At 33.6% G+C, this 27747-nt stretch overlaps 1 protein-coding gene and 1 long non-coding RNA gene across 2 annotated transcripts; both read right to left on the bottom strand.

Moving 5' to 3' along the window:
* Positions 1-248: 248 nt before the first annotated feature.
* Positions 249-19708, bottom strand: LOC143256254 (3-oxoacyl-[acyl-carrier-protein] reductase FabG-like). The gene is made up of 9 exons (XM_076513217.1): positions 19500-19708; positions 18161-18300; positions 13125-13217; positions 12880-13016; positions 12422-12464; positions 11785-11854; positions 9300-9336; positions 2903-2966; positions 249-550 (listed from the first exon to the last, which is right to left on the bottom strand). Exons 1-9 carry the CDS (start codon positions 19549-19551, stop codon positions 392-394), a joined length of 795 nt encoding a protein of 264 aa, XP_076369332.1. The 5' UTR covers positions 19552-19708; the 3' UTR covers positions 249-391.
* On the bottom strand, positions 15446-18147 carry LOC143256255 (uncharacterized). Its single transcript, XR_013031219.1, has 2 exons — positions 17456-18147; positions 15446-15622 (listed from the first exon to the last, which is right to left on the bottom strand). It is a non-coding gene; the product is annotated as an uncharacterized LOC143256255 (long non-coding RNA).
* Positions 19709-27747: the final 8039 nt, after the last annotated feature.

Below are 27747 nucleotides of genomic sequence, written 5' to 3'. Positions count from 1 at the left end.
TGTGAACCTGACAATGACCAAAGGAGGTTGAAACATTGTTTGCTTCTCTACTAGTGCCTTCTCTACCCATTCCAGCCGTTTTTACACATATGGTATTCATCTGTTACAAATATGATGACAGGGTATATTGTTATTGTCGACATTTTTTGCTTCAAAAACTAGTATGTTGCTTTAAAAATAACTTGAATGTTATTGATTTATACAGCATGGTTGAGAAATAAATGTGTGGAAGATATTATATCATCATAGCAATAAACTAACTTTTGTTTATTTAAAAGTAATTTTACTTTTATGTGCATCACATCCAGCATACAACTCTCTCACATTTAACAGACTTATGAAAATTATTTTTCCACATAAGTCACAAGAGGTCAGATTCCACGGCTTGGTCTTAACGGGGACACATGATACTTCGGCCTCCATCAATAGCAAGTGTCTGTCCTGTTATGAAAGAAGCATCATCCGAAGCCAGAAATGCTATAGTTTTTGCCACCTCATCTACAGTGCCAACACGCCCCATTGCATGAGTGGTCTTGCTGTGTTCTAGAAACTGTAAATATATAGATTTAATGATCTTATTAAACTAAATAAAAATGTGTGTGTGTGTGTATATATTTGTTACTACAAGAAAATGTACACAATAAATTAATATATGAAAATGATCAAAACTGGCCACTGTCTAATGAAGCTTCACAAAGATATTTCATATACTCCAAACCTGGAGCAGCTTCCCATTTGTACACTATTCATGCATACATTTGTCGATAAAACAGGCTTAAAACTAGTAAATAAAATACAGCCAATGCAATCTCTTACAGTAACTAATAAATATGGTAGGTAGTGTATATTTCTGTTTTATAAAAGATGTAGAATAGTCCTGTGCAAGACCTCTGATTTTGGAGCTGGCAAGCTACATTTGATTTTATGCAATTTAACACAATATTCAAGTTGTGATGCATTATAAGAGAAACAGTTAATACCTTAGTGTGGGTTGTAGGATGCTCCTGGAAAAACTCTTTGAAAATAAATTATAGTTAGTTATCATCATGGGTTGAACAAGTATTAAACACAGAAAAGGGTCCATTTAAAGCACACTAAAAATATGTTTGCTAGCATTTACCACAATAAAAAACAATCTTTAATGTTTTATTACTTCATCTGAATATTACAGTAACAATAAAAAGACTGTGAAATAAGGTTCTAAAACGGTTTGAGATTTTAGACGTAAGAAGTTGTTCTAAAATTAAGAAAAAATAGTTAGGAGGTCATTTTGTGTGTGTGTATGTGTGTCTCATAAGAGCTTTAACACATACTGGTAACTACTGTTTTGTCATCTCCTTCATTTACAAATATTCTTTAGTTTTCATGTATGTTAGTATACATACATCAACACATTAATGGTTTCACACCACTAAGAAAAGTGTGTTCACAGACTACTAATTTGTACATAAACATTTACATTTAACAGCCACAAGTAAACTGAAAGGCAGTGGTGTCACTTCAAGATGTTTCTCCTTTTACTATCATTATTATTTCCATGCAGTTTATTTTGTAAAAAAATCATCAATGTTTATAAATTAGGCAAGTGTAGAGGAATGAGAGCTTCTAGGCATATTTACACCCAAGATAATAACGACACACCAAAAACGGTAGTTAGCATCAGACACAGCCACTGTGCAGGTTGATGTCACAGACACACCCATTTTGATGCTAGAGATAAATTAGTATATTGACTATTATTTTGAAAACCTAGCAAGACAAGTATTACGAACAAGATAATGAATCTAAATAATACAAGATATTAGTATAGAAAATGTGAAAGAAAAGACCACCATGTTCTTATATTCTGCATTTCTACCACCACCGTTTCACACGGAACATTATATGTTTTATGTTGCCTGTATATTCAGTTTGTCAAGATACAGATGTGAAAAGTTGTTGTAAATGACCCGTGTTACTCCTCATTATTTTCAAACTGTTTGATTACCTCTTGATAGCTTACACATGGTTGATATCACAAGTTTACGCAAGCCTCTTTCTGACGAGATAGTATTTCATCTCTCATTTATTGTTTGCTTAGATTCTTGTCTTGCTCGAATAAGAACCTTTGCCTTCTCAGTTGTATTCCTGAGAGGATGTTATGATGGATCAGAATCTGACAGTGATTCTTATCCGTGAGGTTAGCATCAACTTATGATATTCATACACCACCAACATACATTGTAGATATAGTACACCGACTACAATACGAATGAATAAATGACAAAATTAATTACAATCATCACTGTTGAAAAGTCTCAGTTTTCTACCTTGACCATTTCTGTTACTAACAGCATCAATGAATTTACACGTAATCCTCTCCTGGTGCTGATTATAGCTCCTACTGAAATATGACACCTTGCTGCAGTGTTTCACATGGAATATCGTTGACCCGCTGAAACTTCTGATTTCTAAATGGTTAACTGTCATGCTGTATTTCAATTTTACACTGAATTACACTACTGCTACTGGGCATAGCATGATTGCAAATACTTTTTATATTAGTGTGGAACTTTTGTTGGGTGAAAAACAATTACATTACATTGTTACCATCAGCACTAGAATACACAACATGGCAACATGCTTTAGTTAACTTTTATATAAAATGGATGCAAAATTATTAAAACTAACATGGGTTCAAACGGATAAAAGTTAATGTGAAATTCTTAAAAGTATAGTACAAAATGGTGTAGCTTCAGTGTGTAATATGATAATCATACTAGTTTATTAGATTACATTATATAACAATGACTATCTTAAGCCTAAAAAATCTGATATTTGATTCAAAACTGAAAACACATCACTATATTAAAGGCCTGCATCTGAACAGCTAAGATACTTTAACATAAAAGTAAAAACATACCTTTTTATACTGTTCTTCAGACATACCTCCACGCTTATGGACATTAGTTATTATTACCCCAGGACTATGAAAAAAAAATTAACTTGCACAATTTGTAACTGACACTTGGATGCAACGTAATGGCACAAAATAATATCAAATATTAAGATTTTGGTAATACAAGTTCACATTCTAGAAATTAATCATAATTGAAAAACTTTCAAGGAAAAAGTTTAACTCAATCCAAAGCACAGGTAGCATTATTAAATGGTAATTTGTGACAAGATATAAACTTTCAGTGGCTTCAAGAATTAGCATTTGAAAAGCTACATTTAGTTATTAAACATATTAGTCAAAGTGGCACAGCTATTGTTCAAAATACACTTTTTAATACAAACTATGTGAGAATAATGACGTGTTTTCTTTTCCAAACACTTTTCAATCAACCTTCATTTCTTGACAGACTGACTTGAAACTTATTGTGGTTATTCTTTGGTTTAATATGCCTGGTCCACCATTTTTATTTATGCCTTTTTGATGATTTTATGGGGGTCAAGGTTAAGAAAAATCCAAAAATGTATATTTTGGGCTTCTAAGGGGTCATATTTCTAGTGATAAAGTTGAAAATTAGCACAAATATAAACTTGCATGTGCCCAACACAATGACATGAATGAAACTAGCTGCTTTTGAGTCTTTTTCAAGAGGGTGTGTGGGTTAGAAGCACAGTTGAGGTTTTTGGTCAAATACTTGGTCATATTTTGACCAATTTACCCTGGATTTGGTAGGAAAGTTACCTTTATAGATCTCTCACTTCATTCACAGACAAAAAAGTGGACTTTTTAGTAATTAAAGAGGTGGGTAATATGTCACAAAGAGGTGGGTAATATGTCACAAAAAGAACAATTTTATGACAACAACTTGTATTTCAGGAAATTTACATTGAATTTTTACAGATCTCACACATAGACATGAAAATGTTAAATATGCCCATTTTTAGTTGTTTTAAAGTGATCAAAAATTAAATAAAGCCCCAATTTTAGGAGTTTTGTTTAATTACTTTCTTTGATCAATTTATATGTAAATTGAGGAAAAGGTACTTTCTACACATTGACAAACAAAAAGATGTTTGTCCATTTTTAGTAATTACTTGTGGGCCACAAAAAAACATAATTTCAGGGGTTTTCTGCCAATTACTCCATATTATTTTGGTCAATTTAAATGAGATTTGCCTTACAAATGTTTTTCTTTAAAAGGTCTCAAAAAGATAGACAATTTTGAAATATTTGCCTTTCACTCAATATTTCAACAAAGAAAGCACAATTTGATTGGAGGGGTGAACTATTCATGCATTTACAAACCAACTTATTTGGGATTTAGTACAAAGCTACCTTCTTTCAAGTTCAAACCAGTGAAATATATTTTTGATTTCTCCGGTGTCAAATTGACCATCTTAGGTTTAGGATGTTAAGACATGTTGCATTCATCGGCAAATATTGGTTTCTTTACTTCTGTTACAAACTTGAGCTTATAATGTCGAGAGAAAATGTATTTGAAATAAAATATACCAAAATTTATTGAAGAAGCACAAAGATTAAAATAAAACCAAACCAGAAGTAATGCAGAAAACACAACCCATTTGACTGAGCCGTTTCAGGTTGTGGGTGATGCACACACACCTTTTATTAAATACACGACAAAAGTAAGACAAACATTTAATGTTAAGAATGCAGTACGTGAGGAAATCTTCAAGTAAAACATTTGCAAAGAAGATGCCATTCATCAAATTATCATACTCAAAGAAATTATGAGTAAATGTTGCTCAAGATCTGTGGGTAATTCATCTTAGAGATTCTAAAGTTTTCCTTCACATATCTTTATAAAAATCTGGTTTGTAGTTTTAGAGTTGAATATTTGCTATGTATCTAGTAACCATAATTATCATTCATCACATAATAAGCCAGAACTAACATACACAAAAGTACTTGAAACTAAAAAGCAAAAGTTCGTACATTAAAACTGACTATATTTACCCCTTTCGGCACTGAATAACAACTTTGAATGTTTGGCATAGCGCTGAATATATATTTTTGATGCTTCAACTAATTACGGTATCAGTACTAAAAACATGATATCTCAGCAATAACTCAACAAAAGTCCCTAAAATATTCAGTGATTGTACCCAATACTATATATGTTAAATTAAATACATAAGAATAACAGGAATAAAGGAAGGTCACCTGCCTTGCTAAGCCTTAAAGTAGACTGCGATTGCTAAACACGCCAAAAGGGTTAATATTCAGTGATTGTACCCAATACTATATATGTTAAATTAAATACATAAGAATAACAGGAATAAAGGAAGGTCACCTGCCTTGCTAAGCTTTAAAGTAGACTGCGATTGCTAAACACGCCAAAAGGGTTAATATTCAGTGATTGTACCCAATACTATATATGTTAAATTAAATACATAAGAATAACAGGAATAAAGGAAGGTCACCTGCCTTGCTAAGCCTTAAAGTAGACTGCGATTGCTAAACACTGCGAGGGTTAATATTCAGTGATTGTACCCAATACTATATATGTTAAATTAAATACATAAGAATAACAGGAATAAAGGAAGGTCACCTGCCTTGCTAAGCCTTAAAGTAGACTGCGATTGCTAAACACGCCAAAAGGGTTAATTGAAGGTTTTGTCCACAAAACTTATTCTTCAAATTCAAATTACACAAATGCCTTCACTTGACGTAAAAATATATCTCGGGACATCTAGTATGTGTATTAACACTTTTACTAATGAAGAAAAGAACATTTCGACCTTCTTAGGTTGTCTTTAGGTTAAAACGTTGTTCTCTGCTTTATCAGTAAGTGTTCATACCCATACTAGCTGTCCCGAGATATATTTTTACATAAAGGCTTATCGACTCTAAATATAAGTAGGTGGAAGTTTTCATTTTCTTGTTTTAACCCTATGAACCCAGCACCATTTCAAAACTCCTTTCTGCATATGATAGTTACTTTTGTTTTTCAAATCTTAGTTAAACCACTTTACTATCATCATATAAAAACGGAATTATCATATTGTATGTTGTGCAAAATATGTTTTCTAATATTTAATCACTTTGTTTCAAAGAAAATCTTTCCAAAATTACTTATACTGCAGTTTTTGTGTCAGGTGACCCGTGAACTTTAAAACATCTTGATGTTACGAACATTTTCTTCTAATACACACAAGATGTCATGTGAAACCTAAAATCTGCAAGCCTGGTTGCCTGGGAAATAGATATAAAATTTGTCAACCCTTGACAGTTGCCATGTCCACTTCTTATACTTTGACTTGAGATCTTCAACACACGTGTCAACAAGTGTATGGAGTTAGATATTAACACAAGTGTATACAGTTATTAGAAAGAGTTCAGTTTACACTACACTCTACTGATGGTTTAATTTGGATTTGGTGAACAGTTTTCCTTGCATGAAAGTTGAGAACATTAGATAATGAGGTTTTGAACATTAAACAAATGAAATGTGAAAACTTTAAGATAAAAAAAATACTATTGTTATACTTCCTATGAGAATTAGCTTGCAGGTGAACTATTCAAAGTGCAATTAACTACCTGAAATTACCAAATTTGTTATTAGAAATAATAACAAAAATTAAAAATGTTTTATTTTCTTGAAACTACACACTTTTATGAACATTCTTATCATATTTTAAACAATTTCATCCTCTAGTTTCATTTTCAGAATGAATTATGATGAGAGTAATGTTATCTAGTAAAAAATTTATAGCTGGCAGTCACAAGGTTGAAATTTTTATTTGTTCCTTGTCAAAGTAAAAACCAAAAAAACTGCACTTCTTACAGCATAACTTAGGACTAAAGAACAAGACCTGTAGATAATGGGTTTTTAACTTCCCCAATCACTATCAGCTGCATGCTTTGACTGACACGTTTTAATGATCATATCGATTAGATGAAAAAAATCTAAACCAAAACTATAAATTTTATTTGTACAAGTTTTTTATACCTTTTTATTGGCAAAAAAATAAACCTTTCAAAAACAATGAACAAAGTTGATACAGGCAATAACTGTTTAGAGTGACACTTGAGGATAAAGTCTCTGAGAACTAATCTATAAAATGAGTTCATGTGGGAAGGACAACATTCCACTTTTTTTGTCAACTTGTTTAACAGTAGATTTTATGCATGCTGCCCTTTTCACCTTTGAATTGTTCGTAATGAAAACTCTGCTTAAATCATCTATAAACATATTTTTTGTCCACAGACTAAAGAGGTTAATGCTGACATCAAAATCCTTCATAACAGAACCAAATGTGTGGCCAAACTTGGAAGAAGTCCAACAACAGAACCAAATGTGTGGCCAAACTTGGAAGAAGTCCAACAACAGAACCAAATATGTGGCTGAACTTAGAAGAAGTCCAACAACAGAACCAAATGTGTGGTCGAACTTTGAAGAAGTCAATCAATAGAACCAAGTGTGTGGCCTAAGTTGGACGTCAAACAACAGAAACAAATGTGTGGTCTAAGTTGGATGTCAAACAACAAAAACAAATGTGTGGCCTAAGTTGGATGTCAAACAACAGAAACAAATGTGTGGCCTAAGTTGGATGTCAAACAACAGAAACAAATGTGTGGCCTAACGTGAAAGTCAAACAGAATGAAAAAGTGACTTGTCATATAACCTTCAAGTTTTTACAAAATATGAAATCACTAATTAATGATTTGCCATGATGCTACATTGGAAAACGAAAGTTAAGGAACAATGACCAATAATGACAAAATGCCATGGTTTTGAAAAGACAATGTAAACTTAATGTAACATCTATCTGTACATTTCATTAACCAAAAGGACTGTAAACTTAATGTAACATCTATCTGTACATTTCATTAACCAAAAGGACTGAAACATTTGAGTAAGAGTACAGTCAAGCTAAATTATTATTTATGTGATTTACAATGAAATGCATGAAAAATAATCAGACTTTTTAATTTAACACCATCAACCTTTTAAATAATTTAAACTAACAGATTAACTTTAACTTTTCCTGTCACTGGGGACAGGTACTTTTGCTTGTGAGAAATACAACAGGTTTTTATAGACATTTAAAAGCTCAAACTTTTATATCTTGATAAAATTAAAGTAACTCAAGAGAGACATCAACATTGTATCTCAGAAAGTCTGGTATGGATATTAACACTTTTATTGATAGCAGAGAACAACGTTTTAACCTTTCCAGGCCATCTTCAGGTTAAAAAGAGAAAGTTTGCAACTCACTGTTGCCTGGCATGTCTTAGGGATGAGAGAATAAATGGGTACAGGATTGTAGGGGGCGTTGCAGTAGCATATTAGGTTATTAATTAGCATAACATCAACACTTTGTAACTTTTAGAAAAGTCCAACAGTGGAACTGTTTGTCTGTTTTGAATTTTGCACAAAGCTACTTGAGGGCTATCTGTCCCTAATTTAGCAGTGTAAGACTAGAGGGAAGGCAGCTAGTCATCACCACAAACTCTTGGGCTACTCCTTTACCAACAAATAGTGCCTTCACATTATAACACCCCCACAGCTGAAGGGGCGGACATCTTTGGTGCGACTGGGATTCGAACCCGCAACCCTCGGATTACGAGTCAAATGCCTTAACATGCTTGGCCATGCCAGGCCACAGTGGAACTATATATTACCCAAGAAAACAATAATTTATCACCACAAATTAATGCAAAACCAAAATAGGAAGATGAAAGAATCACTTGAAATTTGACAAATTAATGAGATTTTCTTACAGGAATTAATCAGAACCAAGACCATGCACTGAATACCAGTTTATTATCATTTGGCTGGGAAAACAAACAGCTCATTCGAACTAATAATGTTGAAACCTAAATACATTATTTTATATACATTGTTGTCCTCCAGTGGCACAGCAGTTGGTCTCTGGACTTACAACAGAAACTGGGTTTCAATACCCATGTTGGGTAGAGCACAGATAGCCCATTGTACAGCTTTGTACTTAACTACACCCAAACAAATGCTATTGGTTGATATAGTTTTATGACATTTTAAAAATTATTGTATAAGACAAAGATATTTTATTTTTAATTATTTTAGAAAACTATTAATTTCTATCATTTATAATTCAAAACGTTTTCTACTAATTGCTTAATTTTTACATGACCTTGTTAGAAGATATTTCATTGTAACTACCTGTGCTTACAAATGTGCTTAAATATTCTGTCAGTTAATTTAGAAGTTGTGCATAAAAACTCACCAATGAAAGTTTCCAGTATCCGAACCAACACTAAAGAACTGAAACTATTTGTAGATAGTACACGATGCTATTTAATGAATAACTTTATTATACCTGATGCAACTCTGAAAGATTACTAGCAATACACTTACTTCACTGCATTCACTCTGACCTGCCGTGCTGCCAACTCTGTAAAAATAAACAGTGGTTGAAAAACTGTTTAAAAAAAAAACAAACAAACCAAAACTTCAAATGTAAATAGGCTTATCAAAAATAACAAATGAAGTCTGTCAAAGCAAAATATTTAATTTATACAAGTTTTCAAATCAGTTAACAGACATTTGTAATGAATACTATTCACAGAACACTGAATATTATTGCTGCTACCATACCAAACATCATTATAACAATTATCTATGATGACAAGAAAACCCACTTGTACAGAAAATTATATATGTAAAAACGGCTGGTATGGGTAGAGAAAGCACTATATAGAGGAGCAAACAATGTTTCGACCTTCTTCTGTCATCGTCAGGTTCACAAAGAAAGAAAGGGGTAACTGACTGATAGCTGATCACATGTTTGAAGACGGTTGTGTAATTGACTGTAGGAATGTAGAGGGCGTGCTTTGATGTTTGATTATATTTATTAATATAGGTATAAAGGTGTTCCTTTGTATTGATTTATTTTGGGCTTGAGTTGTTGTATAAGTAAGGCTTCTTTAATTTTGCATTTATATTTGTTTCTTTATTTAGTATTTGAGTGTTTTCTATGGTTATGTTGTGTTTATTTGACTTGCAGTGTTCGAAAACATGTGAAGGTGACTTTTTATGTTCTTTGAATCTGGTTTCCATTTTCTACTTGTTTCTCAATATAGAAGTCGTGGCAGTTATCACATTGTATTTTATAAATAATGTTGGTGTGGTGTTTGTCAGTGTAGTTTTTACATAGTATAGACCTCAGTTTTGTGCCTGGTTTTTGAATAAATTTGGTATTAACTGGAATGTTATATTTTGTTGCTAGTTTTTGTCAAATGTTGGTTATTTGTCTGCTGATGTTGGGAATATATGGTATGCAGCAGTATATGGTTTTGTGATTTTTTAAATCGTGGGATATATTTACTTTTGTTGGTTGATTTTGCTTTTTGTCTAGGTGTGTGCGTATAATGTTTTCTACGGTTTGTGAAGGAAACTTACTGATGTTGATGAAGTATTGTTTTAGTTTGTCTAATTCGTCGTTAATTTTATCTAGCGATCATAGTTTTATGGCTGTGTTTATTTGGTTTCTTAGTATGTTGAGTTTTTGTTTTGTTTCATGTGCTGAGTGCCAAGGAATGTGTAGTTCAGTATGGGTGATTTTTCGGTGGATTTCTGTTTTAAATTGTGTATTGAGTGTTGTAATTTTGAGGTCAAGAAATGAAAAACACCTAAATACTAAATAAAGAAACATAAACAAATGCAAAATTAAAGAAGCCTTACTTATACAGAAACTCAAGCCCAAAATAAACCAATACAAAGGAACACCTTTATACTTATATTAATAAATGTATCCAACATTTAAGCACGCCCTCTACATTCCTACACTCAATTACACAACCGCCTTCAAACGTGGTCAGCTATTGGTCAGTTACCTCTTTCTTTCTTTGTGAACCTGACAATAACCGAAGAAGGTCGAAACGTTGTTCGCTCCTCTACATAGTGATTTCTCTATCCATACCACCCGTTTTACATATATAATCATTGCAACAAGTATAAAACAAATTAAATACACAATACACACATTTACATTTTTTGTACTCGCATGAAATACCCAAGCTCTCTGGTAGGATTCAAATGTCCTCTCATGATTCACAGAGACCTCAATGTATCATTCACATAATAATAATTTTTTTTTTAATTACTTGTGTAGCTACTCCAAATACACTGATTCTTTATCTGATGCATCTGTTGTCATTGTCCAAGATTAATTAAACTCTTTTTTTTTTTAAAGCACAAGTAGTTCTAATTTAGTTCCTCTGTTTTTAACTGGATGTTTTTCATTTTCTGAATTATCCAATATTCTTTGTTTCTCCCAATTTTTGTTACCATTTCCCACATGTTTTAATCCACAGATTTGTAGTTTTCTTCCCATGTTTCTGTTGATAAAAAAAACAAGAATACTTAGCAGAAAACCTCCACATATTGTTCATTCCATAAGTGAGAATTAAAATAAAATATGACACTTTTCTATAGATGTTTAGGAAGCAGAATTATGGAGCTTTCGGGCAAAACATTGCTTGTTTTTAGAGCCAAACCTAAACAACATTACCCCAGTGCACACCCAAAAGGTCCACTTGGTGTGGATAAAAAGTGTTAGGTTTCTAGGTTTTTCTTCTTGGGCGGTCACACACACACATCCTTCTATTATTATAAATCTCTTGAAAGCAAATAAATATGTGATTTTTTAATGGAGGGTTAGATAAACTGTAACTTTCATTAGCATTGAACAGTGATCTTGACAGGGTTACTTTAGTTCACTATCAATGATAAAATATTACCTTATTTAATTTATGTAGTAAATAAATAAATTACAATTAAAAACTAAACCTACTCATTGACATTCACATTCCAGCATTACAATACACTGACGAGGACTTACCCAGAGCAGCTGTCCGAGTCAGTTGGTCTAAAGCTGCTTTACTCATGTTGTACACAACCACCCCTGGAAACTAAAGCACTCACAAATAAATACTTCATTATCACAAAGCGTCATGAAACAGTCATTTAATTAAAATTATGATTAAACTGTCAACTATTCAAAATTAGTGTTTTTTATCATTCCAACTATCCAAGAATCAAGATATAACCATTATGAACTGTCATGTGCAACTCACACTGGATTTTAATTACAGGTGTAGCAATACAATGATACAATACATGTATTGTATTGTGATGCTTTGTGATAATCGTATCCATACTTCAGTATGATACGATTTATTACAAGTCCTGTTCTAATTAGGTTTACACGGATCATACTGCATGTCATCTAACTGACTGGTGACCTTTACAATTGCTTTACCCCTGGATTTCACTTGACATTCTGTTCCAATATTGCAGATCTTCAATAACTGACCATTTGCAAAATGTCTCTGTTCAAACTCTAAACAAGTGGCTAAGCCTTTACAAAATCTCTAAGATGAGCTAAGAACAATAATTTTTCAATGGATGAGTTTTGCAATGGAAAGAAAATATTTAACTCTTTTATATCTAGTTAATTAGTAACAAATATAACTTACTGCTCTGAGTCCTGTCACACTGGAAACATTAACTATGTTCCCTAAATATAAAAATCATACCATGAGACGGAGATTCCAAAGCCATTTTCCATGATGTAAATGAAAATAATTAATTAAAGTTGCAGATTAACAGTAATTAATTGTAGATTAACAGGCATATTTGAAAGAAGAAAAACAAACAAACAAAACACTAACCAGTATTTTAAATCATTGTTTCTTACAATAACAATACAGAGAGGTTAAAAAAATGTGCAAACAAACGAACACACACAATTTTTTTATTTTGCGTGATAATTCTAGTGAGCAAATGTGAGTTCTTTCCAAATGAAAACTAAGATATTAACACACACTTCAAATTTATCAGTTCAATGTCATTATTTGGTAACACAGAAAAAATCGCTATTTCCTACATGTTAAAAAATTCTTACTTTTTAAAATAACAGATTCTCAGTTACCTTTTCGTTTCAATAAGGTGAGGAATCGCAAGCTGCATTAAGTGAAACACAGATCGCACGTTAACATTCATCTGATAGTCAAATTCTGACAGAGACGTGTTTTCTGTTGTACCTGGAATCAGAATTCCTGCACTGTTGACCTGTTAGGAAAGAAATGTTACAAGAAGTAGTACAAATCACCCTGTAACATACTTATCTATTTTTATTAAATTCTATAAAGTGAATATACTATGTTTAGTTGAACTCACCAAGATATCCAATCTCCCGTAATGCTTGATGGTTGATTTAACCAGATTTCTGGCATCATCCTCATTTGACAAATCAGCAGGTACAAGAAAAACCTGAAACATGGGTAAACTTGTAAAAAGGTAAGCTGTAGTTACGATCGGTAACACAGGTGGAAGTATTTAATTATTGTTAACAGTTTGCATTCAATTACTGAGAAAAACTTAAATTATCATTCCAGAAAATAATAAAGAAAACTGAAAATAAGTGTTGTAAATATTTTTAAATAATACATTGTTTTGAAATAATGATAACTGAAAATGTGCAATACCCTTTTATTAAATATACATGAAATTACATACAAACTTGGACAAAGATAAAAGTATAAAACAATGAATAATATTGATAGATTACTATCAGTTTGAATAGTAGCAAGCTAAAACTTGTGTTTACAAAGTCAATTAAAGTTAATCGCAAAGTCTTTATAATTTGTAACCATCTAATGAAGCTGGTGTTGTAATTAGAGAAGGAATAAACACATTTTTAATGTACCAATGCTATATTCTGATAAAAAAAATTGTTTTATATGTGTAAGACTATATGATGCAGATATATTGAAACGAGTACCCCACCTCATATTTTATAACTGTCCTATTTTCAGCAAATAATAGCACATGAAAGAAGTAAGCATTTCTTTTTATTCAAAGTAACAAACTATAGAGAAACTGTAATGTAGATTGAAAGTAGTGGAACCAAACAAGTAATAACAGATATACTCCACACACCCGAAAATAATTGAGTGAAATATTGACACTAACCAGACTGTATGCATACAAATGTCTGTTTTGTGATAAACTAGTCTCTAAGCACAAGAACTGTGGAGTTGTCAACTATAACAACTTAACTATTTAGAGGCCGCTAGTTTCTCACAGATGACAAACGTGTCTAATAAAACTTTGTGTACTGAAAATTACATAGAAAAAAATTCCTTTTACTTTGAAATTACTTTTCAGGTCAATTCTCTCAATTAACAACCAATAAAAACTAATTTATATTACTTTTCAAGATTGAAAGAAACTAGTTCCTGTCTCTGACATTTATATTCCTTGTACTGGACAGTGAAAATAATGGTTTAAACAAAATCAAGGAAAAAATTAGAAGAAAAGTGTTCTCTAGTAGATGACATAAATGTAGTCAAAATGAAATCAATAATAGGTCAAAATCATCACAAAATATAAAACACATTTAAATAACAATATCCAAGATATAGAGAGTTTGTCTTTATAAAGATTCTATATGTATTCCTGCAAAGTTAGTGTTGTTGTAATGAAAGATATAAACATCCAGATTTCACAGTATTTTAAACAGATGGCAGAATGCAAGCAGGTCTAGCAACTGTTTTAATTCATGCACGTTACCACAGAGGGAAACTTTCTTGTAGCCATTTGGTAAATTCAAATTTTATAGTCAATTATTGTAAATGTTTATTCAAATATATCCCAACTACACAGCAAAAGGGTTACACAAACACAAGGAACTCAGTCATGTAGATAGTATATATTTTATGTGCAAGTATATTGATGTGACAACAAACTCGCATCCATTTTTTGCAAAAAAAGATTAGTTCACCAGCCTCACATACCATATGATTTGCTGAATTCACTTGTGTTATTTGGTACAGATGTGAAAGGTTGCATCACGATAGAATATTAGATACTTCAAGAAAAGTAGAAATGTGTCAGTTACATTAAACAGTAGAGTAATACATTATAAAGTTATGACTATATGTGAAGTAGAGAAGATGGCAGTTAAAGGTAACAAAATCAAATTAAAAATGTCATGGTAACAGAAAAATGAAGATTATATGATAAACACTGTTGAAAGAGGAAGGAGAATATATGTGGAAATCCTGACAACAACCACGTACAAGTTGAAAATCTAAAGTAAAATGAAACTTTGAATACGGTAGTATTGTGCAATTATCTAACTTGTGAAACAATTATAAAAAGAGAATAACTAAACACGGTCAACCCTCAGAAAGTTGAAAATCATATAGAATTTTAACTACAGGAATATCTAATTCAAATGAAAGGAAGTTATCACTTCTTTGTATAGACTCTTCATTAGTTCTTATTTGGGACACAGTGTTCATTCTTGGGTTTCTTATCCTAAGGAGGACATTCAGTTATTCAAAATAGCTGAAACAAAGATCAATAGGATGATTCCCGAGACTGTGAAACTAGGTTAGGTTAAGGTCCCTAAAATTACTTCCTCTTGAAAAAAAGAGAACCAGAGTGGATCTTATTGAAGTGTTCAAAATTATAAAGGGAACAGACAGCATCAATGATTTATTTTTCTTTTTAATGTTTAATTACAAGAACAGAAAATACATTTAATAGTCAGTGGAGCATGTGTCTGTTAATTATACAGAACTTTGTTTCACAATCACAATGGCATGGTTGCCTTCAAACTTGGTAGATACAACACGACTGGAAAAGTTCAAGAGAGCGTCAGATGAATCCTTAAAAAAGGAAAAAAAAAAAAAAATCAAGGCTTGATATAAGGAGAATGGACATTTGATGAAATGAACGAAAGAGGCAGGATTGGCCAAACGAAGCTTGTTGTCCCTCAAGTTTTATGTCATGTTTTGACTATTTTACCCAATTTCAAATAAACTTTACTAGACTATTCTGAACGTATACATCTACCTAAAATATGGCGGAAAAAACATTTTTACGACATTATTTAATCACTTGTCAACCATGTTTTCTCATACAAAATCATGATCTGATATTGTCAAACAACTTTTGTCATAGTTTGATAGAATGTTCCAAAATACACTACACAAATTAAATAGAAGTATATCCAAAAAATAGCCAACCTCCTTTTCTCCCCGGTTACCAATGTATTAACATTTTTCTAGCATTCTGATAGGTGGGGCAACTGCACCAGTGCTCAGGTTAATTAAAAACTTGATATCTGAAACTTTAAATATTCAAACTTGGGAAAAAGTATTGTATAATACTGAAAGTTTTAATAGGTTACATTCAATGACACAAATATGCTTTCCCTCAACTAAAAACATATCGAAGGACAACTCACTGCCCAATCTAGAAATTCCCATCCACTAAACTTAAAAAATAAATAACTCAGAATCAGTCATTATTATTCTAATTTATTTGCATTTACCACATCTTAAGGCAATCTGTTCCAAAGACCAAACACATACTTGAAACAAACTGTTTTTAGTGTATTTTATAAAGAAACCAAAATTCTTATTTGTTTGCCTTAGTTCTACCATTCTCACCACAAAGTATGAATAAAACAAAACAAAAAACAATGCATATTTCCTTAATCTTAAACACCTCAATCAAACCCACTGTAACTTTTTACATTTCAAGATAAAACACCTTTCCATCTGAGATTATCATATTAGTGGCAATCATCTAAATCCTTTTGAATAATTCAGTATTCTTAACCGAAGACAGTACCTCCAAATGTAGATTAATCAGAGACTTGTACAATGAAATTATAATCTTTCAAGATTTGTATTAAATATTTCTATAGATACAGCCTCAAATCCAATTTCCTCTGCCACTAGCAACAGTACACTGTTTGTTCAGTCTTTAAAAACTGGACAATAAGAATATCATATCTTCTTCCATCATCCTGTTAAGGTTATTTCCAACAAAATTATATTCAAATGATGACAAGCCACATAGAGTCTTGTGTTTTGTTGTAATTTTTATTGTAATTAAAACCACCTATCATTTAGAAACTAAACTCACCAGTTAATTCAAATTCTTATCAAATATAGCAGCATTCACTTCATGGCTAAAAACACCCACAACAATATTGAATTAATAGTAAGGCAAGTGAAACCAGAAATGTTTTAAATGTTGTTAAACAAATGTGCAGACTTTTAAAAACCTTTCCCACCACTGATGTTAAATTAGCTAGTCTAAAATTAGTGGGACAATTATTTTCACCTCCTTTAAAATTAGAGAAACATTAGCTAACTCCCAATTGGTTTTGTTCCTGCCCACTCTTCAAAGACGTAGAGAAAACTAGTTGGAAATACCTCATGCCCAATTTTAACCTCCTTTGAAACCCTTGAGGAAAGATCATCTAGCCCAGAAGATTTATATTTAAGCTACTCAATTTTTAACAAGTGGAGAATTAATGTATTAATCTTATTTGATCTTGTATACATCTAGTAAGTGTTCAGTACTGAAGATTTCAATTGTCATATGCTCAGTTTCACATTCTTTTAAATGAAAATAGCACTCTTTTTCCCAATATTCCTCTGTGTACTAATTATAAAACTGTACCTTGCAGAACAATGAAAACTTACTTAACAAACACTGTCTTTATAACCATGTTCTGTAACGAAACTTCTGTAATGGACTAAACAACCTGTATAAACCAAAAATATATTAAATATAACAATAGAAGTCCAAAATAAACTTGCAAAGAACTGAAACAGAAATCTGATTATTTACAAGAAAAAACAATTAGTAAACCCATGTTTGGCAAGGTCGAGGTGCATACAACATGAATCTCGGTTATTAATTTCAGTAATTTCAGATGCATTAGGAAAATAACCAGAAAAAAGAAAAATCTAATTTAACAAACAATAACACAATGTTTCAAAATGAAATAATTTCTCAACAAAGCTAACAACATCAAGCAATAATTCTTTTCAAACATTTCTTGAGAACCAACTCATTTTTAAGAATAAGGAACAATTTTTACCTAGTGGTTATACTGTAAGGTTACATTTCATGTGACTATTCACAAATCCACATAACCTTTTACAACCTTAACACCTGTACTTCACTGTCAGAGGAAGTTTGTGTCAGTTTTGTGAAACATACTCAAAATTATGTGAAAGATAAAAGTCAAGTCAGTAGTTTAATAGAACTAAAAATTCATAATTGGACTACAAGACAGAAGGAATAATACTTGAACAGTACACAAAACCATAACAAAATAAAAACTGAATTCATTATCTCACAGTGCTTCCAAAATACAATTATAGCCCAATGAAATTAATAACCTTATCCTCAGCCAACCCAGCCTCTTTACACTTGTCAGCAGTTTTCTTTAGGTTTTCCTCATTTCTTCCTGTCAGAGCTAACCAGCATCCGAGCGATGCAAAGTGGACAGCTGTTCCAGCTCCGATCCCAGAGCTAGCACCTAAATAATTGAAAAAGAATATTTCCCATTATCTTATGCAAGTTCACAAATATAAGTCATTTCAAACACTTTATTAATTAATGACTTAAATGTAGTACAGCACATGTTTTACCTGTATTTTAAATGAAACTAAAACTCACAATAATTATTTTTTTATTTTGGAAAAAGTTCCTATAATTAAACTAATCAGGCTATGAGAATTGTAGTTTTAGAACTATGTATTGTTTTTTAAGTGAATTTAGATTATATCATCCTAATATTCTTGAAAACAACAATTTTAGGAGTATTTCTTTGAAACAGTATTAAACTCTAAATTAGAGCAAAGGGTGGATTGAATATTATGATCTCAACACTGACTACATTATTACTTTTAAAAATATGTTTACATATTCTTAAGGCTTCCAGTTCTGAGATAAATGTAATTATTTAGAAATAAAGCAACAGTATATAATGGTTAAGTAGGATTACCTTGAAGTGCACAGCACACATAAAGGCAATATAACAAAATGTTATTACATCATAAAGTAACCCCACAAAGTTATGCTACCATATTTATACTGTAATTATCTTAACTAAATCTGTGTAGATAAGAAGCCTTAAGTACTACTAAATATATTGTACTTTTGAAACTTGCAATAAATTTGCCTTAAAAATTCAAGCTGAAAAATAAAAGTTCAGGAAAATTGGTTCAATGCTGTACAATGATTTGTTATAAAACTGTGTTATCCATAACTGCTAATTTTCAGTTATTTGTGTCAGTTAGATAGAGACACAGATAGAAATGTTATTTCTATCATAAACATTGAGTAATATTCCCAGAATGTAGTTATCGCACCAATTCAGCTTTGACCACTATAAACTTTCAACTTCTTCAGATTTTAACATTTCCCAAAAGAACTATATTAGAAGTGTCATGATATAATTATTATAATACTTATTTTATTGTACTTTTGACGTGAGGAATTAATTTTAAGAGCTGGTATATTAACTATATTGTTATAACGATGACCCTACAAAGTTCGGATAATATAAATCTTCGTTTTGAACTGAGCCTGTCGGTGAAACTAATAAAATAATTAATTGTTCATATTTAACGTAACGGATATCAACTCATATAGTTTGGTGACTAAACATTTATAAGGTCAACTTGTTCAAAATGTAATTACACAGTTTAAAGAAAAACCAATAAATCAGCTTACCGCTAATTAAAGCAACTTTGTCCTTAATAACAGGCATATTGGTCATGAACATATCAGATCTACACTTTACCCCCTTGTTAGAAGTACACAGCCAATTTTTTATTGAAATAATTGAAATTATCACGAAGATGAAAATCAAGCTAATTTCCAGCAAATTAACTAACTTGCTTCGAAAAGACCAAATGGGTGAAAGTGTGGGTAAGAGACTGCTGGAATTAATAATGCAATTTGCTTAAGGAAAGCAAATAGTCTTTAAAAGCTTTTAAAGTTATTTTAAATAAATATTTTGTTCATAAAGTTTTTAATTCTAGATACTTGTAATAAAGTAGACAAGCAGATTTTACTTAGATTGAAGAGATCTAACTCCAATCAAAAGTAAAATTCTGATATTATAATGGACACTTCTAATAAAGGCTTCACTTTAAACATTAGTGTGAAGCCAATCTATCATTAACTTCACTACATTACCCTGACTTAGAGTTGTTCCAGTAATTGCACTTCTCAACAGTAACTATCTGCGCTATATCTGCAGAAGGCTATCTGCGCTAGCGTCAATAATTGAGCAGTGTAAGACTAGAGGGAGGGCAGCTAGTTATTATCACCCACCGCCAATTCTTGGGCCACTCTTTCACCAACGAATAGTGGGATTGATCGAACATTATCACGTCCCCACGGCTAAAAGGGCAAGCATGTTTGGCGCGATGGGGATTCGAACCTGCGACCCTCGGATTAATCAACGTTATTAATTTCATTAAGCAAAGTAATTAGGAAAGGAACCACAATAATTTATCTAATTCCGAAACAAAAACAATATTCTAGAATTAAACCACTTCAAAATCAAAATATCAAATAACAATCAATAATAATTACTTCTAATTATACCTCCTGAACTGAAATGTTTAAACTTTAAAGTATAGACATGCTTTTTATTAATTGTTAAACTTCGAGGTTACATCTTATACGACCAGCTAATTTACACAATGATTCTGAACATTAATGTCAGTACGATATCACTAGAGGAAGCTGGCGACAGTTTCTTAATTCAAACATACTCAAATTCAACTTGCTTTAGCTAGAAGGTGATCGAGTTAATACTTTAATATAACAAAAATTTATTGTTGGACTAAACAACAGAACGAATAATGTAAATAATAAATGAACAATAAACAAAACCATAACTAAATAAAAGTATAATTTGCTGTCTCATAAGTTTCGCAAAGACTTCCCAGAATGCTATTTTACTCACATCAAGAAATTTTATTATGTGATGATGTTTGTTTGTATCAGGTCATCCCATAAGTAATGTCCGAAAATTTAATACAGAACTTGCATCATTATTTCTGTCTCTATAAAAGGCTTTAATGACTAAAATATATAGTAGGACGTGAATAAAAATGTTTATACAAATAAAAGAAACTAACCCAACTCCATTTTTAGATCATTAATCAAATAAACCCTTATGAAAATGGATGTGTCTGAGGAGCACATTAGGCATATAATGTTTTATGAGTTTAAAAAAGACAAAAGTGCAGCAGAAACTACACGAAACGTTCAAGATGTTTATGGTGCGGAGTCTCTCAATGAAAGAAAATGTCGAAGGTGGTTTCAGAAGTTCAGATCAGGTGACTACGGCGTAAGTGATGTGCCACGTTCAGGTCGTCCTGTTGCAGTGGTTCTCAACCTTTTCTGACTTGCGGCACACTACGACAGTTTGTAAATTTTCGCGGCACACCTGGAAAGCCTTAACGATTTTTTTAAGTGCAAGTTATACGGCAAGCGTTAAAAGCCTTAGAACGAAAATTACGGCCATCAAGCGATATTAATGTCATTGTGCATCATGTTTAGATACACGTAACACAGAAGAGTTAACTTAAAAAGGCTTAGAACGAAAATCACGCCAAAGCAAGCGATGTTAATGTTATCTATACATTGACAATACTATCGCTTGCTTTGGCCGTGAGTGTCGTTTTAAGCCTTTTTAACGATTTTGTGGTGTAGCAGAAAAATCAAAACTTTTAATTTTTACAGTTCACGAATCAGTGTCTCCTTCCATCTCTCTTCTGACCACACCTTCTACTCATTGCCGAACTTTACCTTCTTCAAGTCAAGACGTTTCCATGGGGTCTCCCTCTTTGATACCCCAAAAATTAAAAAGCAACACTCGTCCGCGCCCTCAATCATTAGTACGTGTACCGATAAATATAGACTCGATCATTCGAGCTATAGCAGGATCCATAGAGGGCGATAGACCCACATCCAATAAAGAAAAAAAAAAACGCAGTCGTAAGCAGAAGGACTCTTTACCGTCTTCTCCTCTGAAATAATTGCACATGGCCACACTATTCCAATGGAACTGTCGAGGTTTCCAATCAAATGTGATTGACATTAAAGATCTGATTGACTTGTATCATCCCATATGTCTTTCTTTGCAGGAAACATTTCTACAGCCTACAAATACAGTTACTATCCGACACTATTCATTAAACCGGAACAACAGGCTATGTGTAGGACGGGGACGTGGGGAGTTGCATTGCTGGTTGATCAGCATGTGCCCATCTGGTCCCTGTCATTGACCACACCCTTGGAGGCTGTAGCTATCCGTGTCTCCTTGGGTTGTACCATCACTATTTGCTATCTATATCTTACGTCTGAAACGCATTATAATCAATCAGACCTCGATACCCTCATTAAGCAACTGCCAACCCCCTTAATAATCTTGGGAGATTTCAATGGGCACCTGGGGTGGTTCCTGTATTGATATGAGAGGGCACGCCACAGAGCTTTTGCTCCTAAACCACAACCTGTCTCTTACACATATTTTCATGCACCTGGCCAGTCATTTAAAACTATAGATCTTTCTGTCTGTTCCCCTTCGCTACTCACTCACTTTTCCTGGGAGGTTGACATCAATCCACGAGGTAGTGATCATTTTCCCATTATCATACGAGAGATTGGCCGTGATCAGTACCACCCAACCCACGTACCTCGGTGGAAGTTGGTCCAGGCCAACTGGCGTTTTTTCACTATTCTCTCGGAACTTGATCCTGCCATCTTATGTAAATCATCCATAGATGATTTATAGCAACAATAACCAACAGTATTATTCAAGCTGCTACTCGATGCATCCCCAAAACCTTGACATATTTCCCACGGTATCCCCGCCCTTGGTGAAATTCTGCCTGTTTTATAACACGAAAAACTCAGAAACGTGCTTGGGATAAATTTCAAAGATATTCCACGCTCTCAAACCGCATTGCATTTTAGCAAGCTCGTGCACGCGCTAGGCAAGTTAGACGTCAAAGCCAGAAGGAATCTTGGATTAAATACACTTCCAGCATTTCTTCAACCACCAGCACAAAAGTTATATGGCATAAGATCTGGAGGGTGAGTGGAAGATATACTTCTGCCCCCCCTCTCTATCTTAATATCTGATGGCCACGAAGTTGCAGATGCACAGAGCATTGCCAATACTCTTGGGGACTTCTTCTCTCATGTATCTATCTCTTCAAACTTATCCCCTTCCTTTTTAGCCATTAAAACACAGGCAGAGCATCTGCCTCTTTCCTTTTCAACTGACCATTCCTATGACAACAATTGCCCTCTTACACTGATGGAACTCAAACTTGCAATTCATCAGTCTGGCAATACATCAGTTGAACCTGATAATATACATTTTGAGATGTTACGCCACCTTTCCCAGAACTCTCTTACTATTCTCCTAGCTGTCTTTAATCAGATACAGCAGGAAAATATCTATCCAGATGCTTGGCGACAAGCTATCATACTTCCTATTCTGAAACCTGGGAAGGATCCACCAATTCCTTTGAATTACCGTCCCATTGCTTTGACAAGTTGTTTCAGTAAGATCTTGGAGAGGATAATCAGTGCCCACCTCATTTGGTTTCTTGAATCAAACAACCTCGTCTCACCTACTCAGTGTAGGTTCAGAAGACAACGCTCTACGATACACCACCTAATTCGCCTAGAAACATCAATCAGAGAATCCTTTTTAAGGCGACAACATCTTGTTACTGTTTTTTTTTTAATTAGTTAGTTATTCTGAATTTCGCGCAAAGCTACTCAAGGGCTATCTGCGTTAGTCGTCCCTAATTTAGCAGTGTAAGGCTAGAGGGAAGGCAGCTAGTCATCACCACCAACCGCCAACTCTTGGGCTACACTTTTACCAACGAATAGTGGGATTGACCGTCACGTTATAACGTCCCTACGGCTGAAAGAGCGTGTATGTTTATCCGACCGGGATTCGAACCCGCGACCCTCGGACGAGTCGAACGCCTTAACACACTTGGCCATGCCGGGCTTTTTTTTTTTTTTTTAAAGAAAATGCGACGATACAACATGAAGATATGGCATCTTACAAGACCTTCACTCGTATGGATTGTGTAGCAATTTATCACTTTTCATCCAGGAATTCTTTATGAAGCGCCGATTCCAAGTGCGTGTGGGCTCTACACTTTCTCATTCTTTCCCACAGGAACTTGGAGTCCCTCAGGACTGTGTTATGAGCGTCACACTTTTCATTTTAAAGATTAATGCTATCAATGAACAGCTACCCCCTAGAGCTGCAAACGGTCATTTTGTTGATGACTTTCACATCTCATGTCAGTCATCAAACATGTGGTTTATTGAACGGTAGCTACAAACTGCAATCAATCAGATACAGAAGTGGACCACAGCAAATGGTTTGAAACTTTCACTCTCTAAAACCGTTTGTATACATTTCTGCCGCAAACAGGGAATCCATCCAGATCCAGAACTCCGTCTTGATGACATTGTACTTCCTGTTATCCCTGAGGCAAAGTTCTTAGGTCTTATATTTGATTGTAAATTAAATTTTATGTCGCACATCAAGCAACTTTTTATCAAACGTCTAAAAGTATTAAACATTCTCCGTGTTCTCTCTTCTACTTCTTGGGGAGCAGATCGATACTCCATGCTCAAAATTTATCATGCCCTCGTCTTATCCAAACTTATCCTCTGCATTAAAACTGTTGGATCCTGTCTATCATCAGGGGCTTCAGCTTTGCATTGGAGCTTTTGGTACTTCTCCCGTGCAAAGTCTGTATGTAGAATCTCACGAACCCCCTCTATATATTCGCTGTTCGCAACTATCTCTAATGTATGCTCCCAAACTTCAATCCTTATCACAGCATCCTACCTGGAGCTGTGTTTTCCAACCACAATGGACCACACTTTTAATAACAGAAAATCTGCCACTGTTCTTTTTAGTCTCCGTATCTAGGCACAATTAGAAGAATTGGATTTATCCTTGAATAACATTGCAGTCTCTTCAAATCAGCCTATTCCACCTAGGCAAATTACTATCCCCAATTGTAACATATCTTTGAGTCATGTGAGGAAAGCAGATACACCTGATTGGAAATATCGGTCTTTCTTTGCTGAACATCTTTCATTTAATCCATCCATTCCTATGTATACAGATGGTTCAAAATCGAGTGACTCAGTGGGCTCTGCCATGGTTTGTGACAGTTCGAATGTGGCACACAGACTCCCTCCCTATAGTTTTTGTTTTCACTGCCGAATTGTATGCCATCTCTCTTGCCCTAACACATATTGAAATAATGCGCTATACAAATTGTACAATATATACAGACTCACTCAGCTTTCTATTGGTCCTGAAATCATTCCATGATAGTCACCACCCTCTTCTTATCAATACTGCAAACAAACCGGCCCATCTTTCTCATCTGTCTCCGTTCAATTCTTTTGGATACCAGGTCATGTTGGTATTTGTGGTAATGAGCTGGCCAACAGAGCAGCAAAGTCTGTCTGTTCTGGATCTATCATCCCAGTACACATTCCATACATGGACTATGGTCCAGTTATCAAATCCAGACTGTACACCAGATGGCAGGCAACTCGGAATGAGCAACACAATAACAAGCTTTTCAAATCAAACCTTCTCTAGGTCCTTGGCCCTCTTGCTTCTGTAAGGATCGAAGAGAGGAGGTTGTTTTGGCAAGGCTACGCATTGATTACAGTTTTTTTAACCCACCACTTTCTTTTATCTGGTACTGCTGCACCAATGTGTGGTCTATGTAGCACTCAAATCATAATCATTTACATTTTATTATCATGCCGTCGTTACAACATAGAACGACGACACCATTTTAAAGATATTTGTGAGACAGGTTTGCCCTTGACTTTGGCCCATGTTATAGGTGATACTGCCCATCTCACTCATGTTTTTACATTTTTAAGAGCCATTGGTCTTTTACACTTAATTTAAGTTTTTTTTTTATCAGACTATATAGTGTTTTAGCATGATTTCTTTTATACATTTTAATGTTTTAACACGATGTCTTTTACACATTTCAATTTTTATTTTGACTTGAACCCAGGACTGGAAAAGCCAACTTCAGGTGACTGTCTGCAAATTTGATCTTAATACTTCAGCCTTAATTTTACACATTTTGGTTTTTATTTTTCTTTTGAATTGAACCCAGGACTGGAAAGGCCAACTTCAGGTGACTGTCAGCAAGGGTGTACTTCTTGCTTTAGTCTTCCTGGCAGTTCCTAATTTTACATATTTTACTTTTTACCTCAATTGCCCTATACCTATACTGTACTACATCTTGTTTGGCACAGATAGCCTTCTAGCTTTGTGCCAATAAACATTGAATACCTACCTACCTTATTTTAATTTTCTGCCTTTTTCTTCTTGACATTTTTTTCAAACCGATGTATCACCACTTAAAAAAGTTTTGATCTCGCTTTGTTTTCGTTCAGTTATCTTGAAAATTTCACTTGCACCAAAATGATCCCACTCATTCTTGGCGTTAGTGTTGTAACATGTTCTGTTATTGGGCGAACTCTTTTGGATTATTTGATAAAAATAATGCCAGGTCCACGTAACAAAAACAATTTAATATATTTCTTCGGTGATGTTTGATAAAAGTTGTTTTCAATTGCAGGCCAACTTCAAAATAATGTCTCAACAAAAATTTCGAGACTAATGGTATATATGCATAATTAAGAAATAAACATACTCTCAGAATCTCTTCGCTAATGGATAGATAACAAACAACCGATTGTTTGCTTGTTTTTTTAAAATTCGTGCAATGTTACACGGGGGATGTCTGAGCTAGCCGTCCCTAATTTAGCAGTGTAAGACCACCCGCCATCAACTCTTGGGATATTCTTTTATCAACGAATAGTGGGATTGGCCGTATATTATAACGCCCCCACAGCTGAAAGGGCGAGCATGTTTGGTGTGACGGAGTTTCGGACCCGTGACCCTCAGATTACGATTCGAACGCCTTAACCACCTGGCCAGGCAGAGATAGAGAGCATTCATTAGATCCAGCTTGTTATTATAATAGCAAAATCTTTCATCCTTTTTTTTTGAGGGGGGGGGGTAGCACATATACACTTCATATTTGTAAGTTCACAAACATGGCGTGGCCAGGCGGTTAAGGCGTTCGACTTGTAATTTGAGGGTCGCGGGTTCGAATCCCCGTCACACTAAACATGATCGTCCTTTTAGCAGTGGGGATGTTATAATGTGACAGCCAATTCCAATATATGTTGCTTATAGAGTAGCCTAAGAGTTAGCGGTGGGTGGTGATTGACTAGCTGCCTTTTTTTCAGTCTTACACTGCTAAATTAGGGAGGGCTAGCGCAGATAGCCCTCGCGTAGCTTTGCGCGAAATCCAAAACACTCCACCCCACAAAGACTTAGCACCCTGATTATATTTTCAATTTTTGAAAATAAATTTTGTTGCTTGTTTGCATATCTAGTTGTTGATAGTAAGAGACAAACAGACACGTGACTAATGAATAATGACAATTCTAGCTCGTTTGATCATGAAAATTTTACTTTGTATTGAGAAGAAAGTTAACACTGAATGAAAATAGAGATGTTTTAATGCAATATTTGAGTCCTCAAATCCTTAAAATTGGAAGTTTTGATTTTGCCAGGTGACAGAAAATTTCATCACGTCAATTTCTCAAATTAATTTTAATTAAATAACTTTACCCTACATAAAAATAGATTTAGTTTTTAAAAAGTGGCTTAATTACTGGTATTTAAATCTTATAGGTTAAACTGTCTAAGTTTAAAGTACGATGGAGGCGTTTATTCAAATATATACTTATCGACAGTATAAAGCGTTAAGAATACACATCGCACAAAGCTACAAAATGAACTTTTTGCATTATGCACGTATCAAACCCCAATGTTTAGCCTAAATACTGCCGAACTTACCAT

Source organism: Tachypleus tridentatus, chromosome 7, assembly GCF_004210375.1.
Source record: "Tachypleus tridentatus isolate NWPU-2018 chromosome 7, ASM421037v1, whole genome shotgun sequence".
Lineage (NCBI taxonomy): Eukaryota > Metazoa > Arthropoda > Merostomata > Xiphosura > Limulidae > Tachypleus > Tachypleus tridentatus.
The sequence above is the reverse complement of the archived record's forward strand: the minus strand, read 5'-3'. Positions and strand labels throughout refer to the sequence as shown.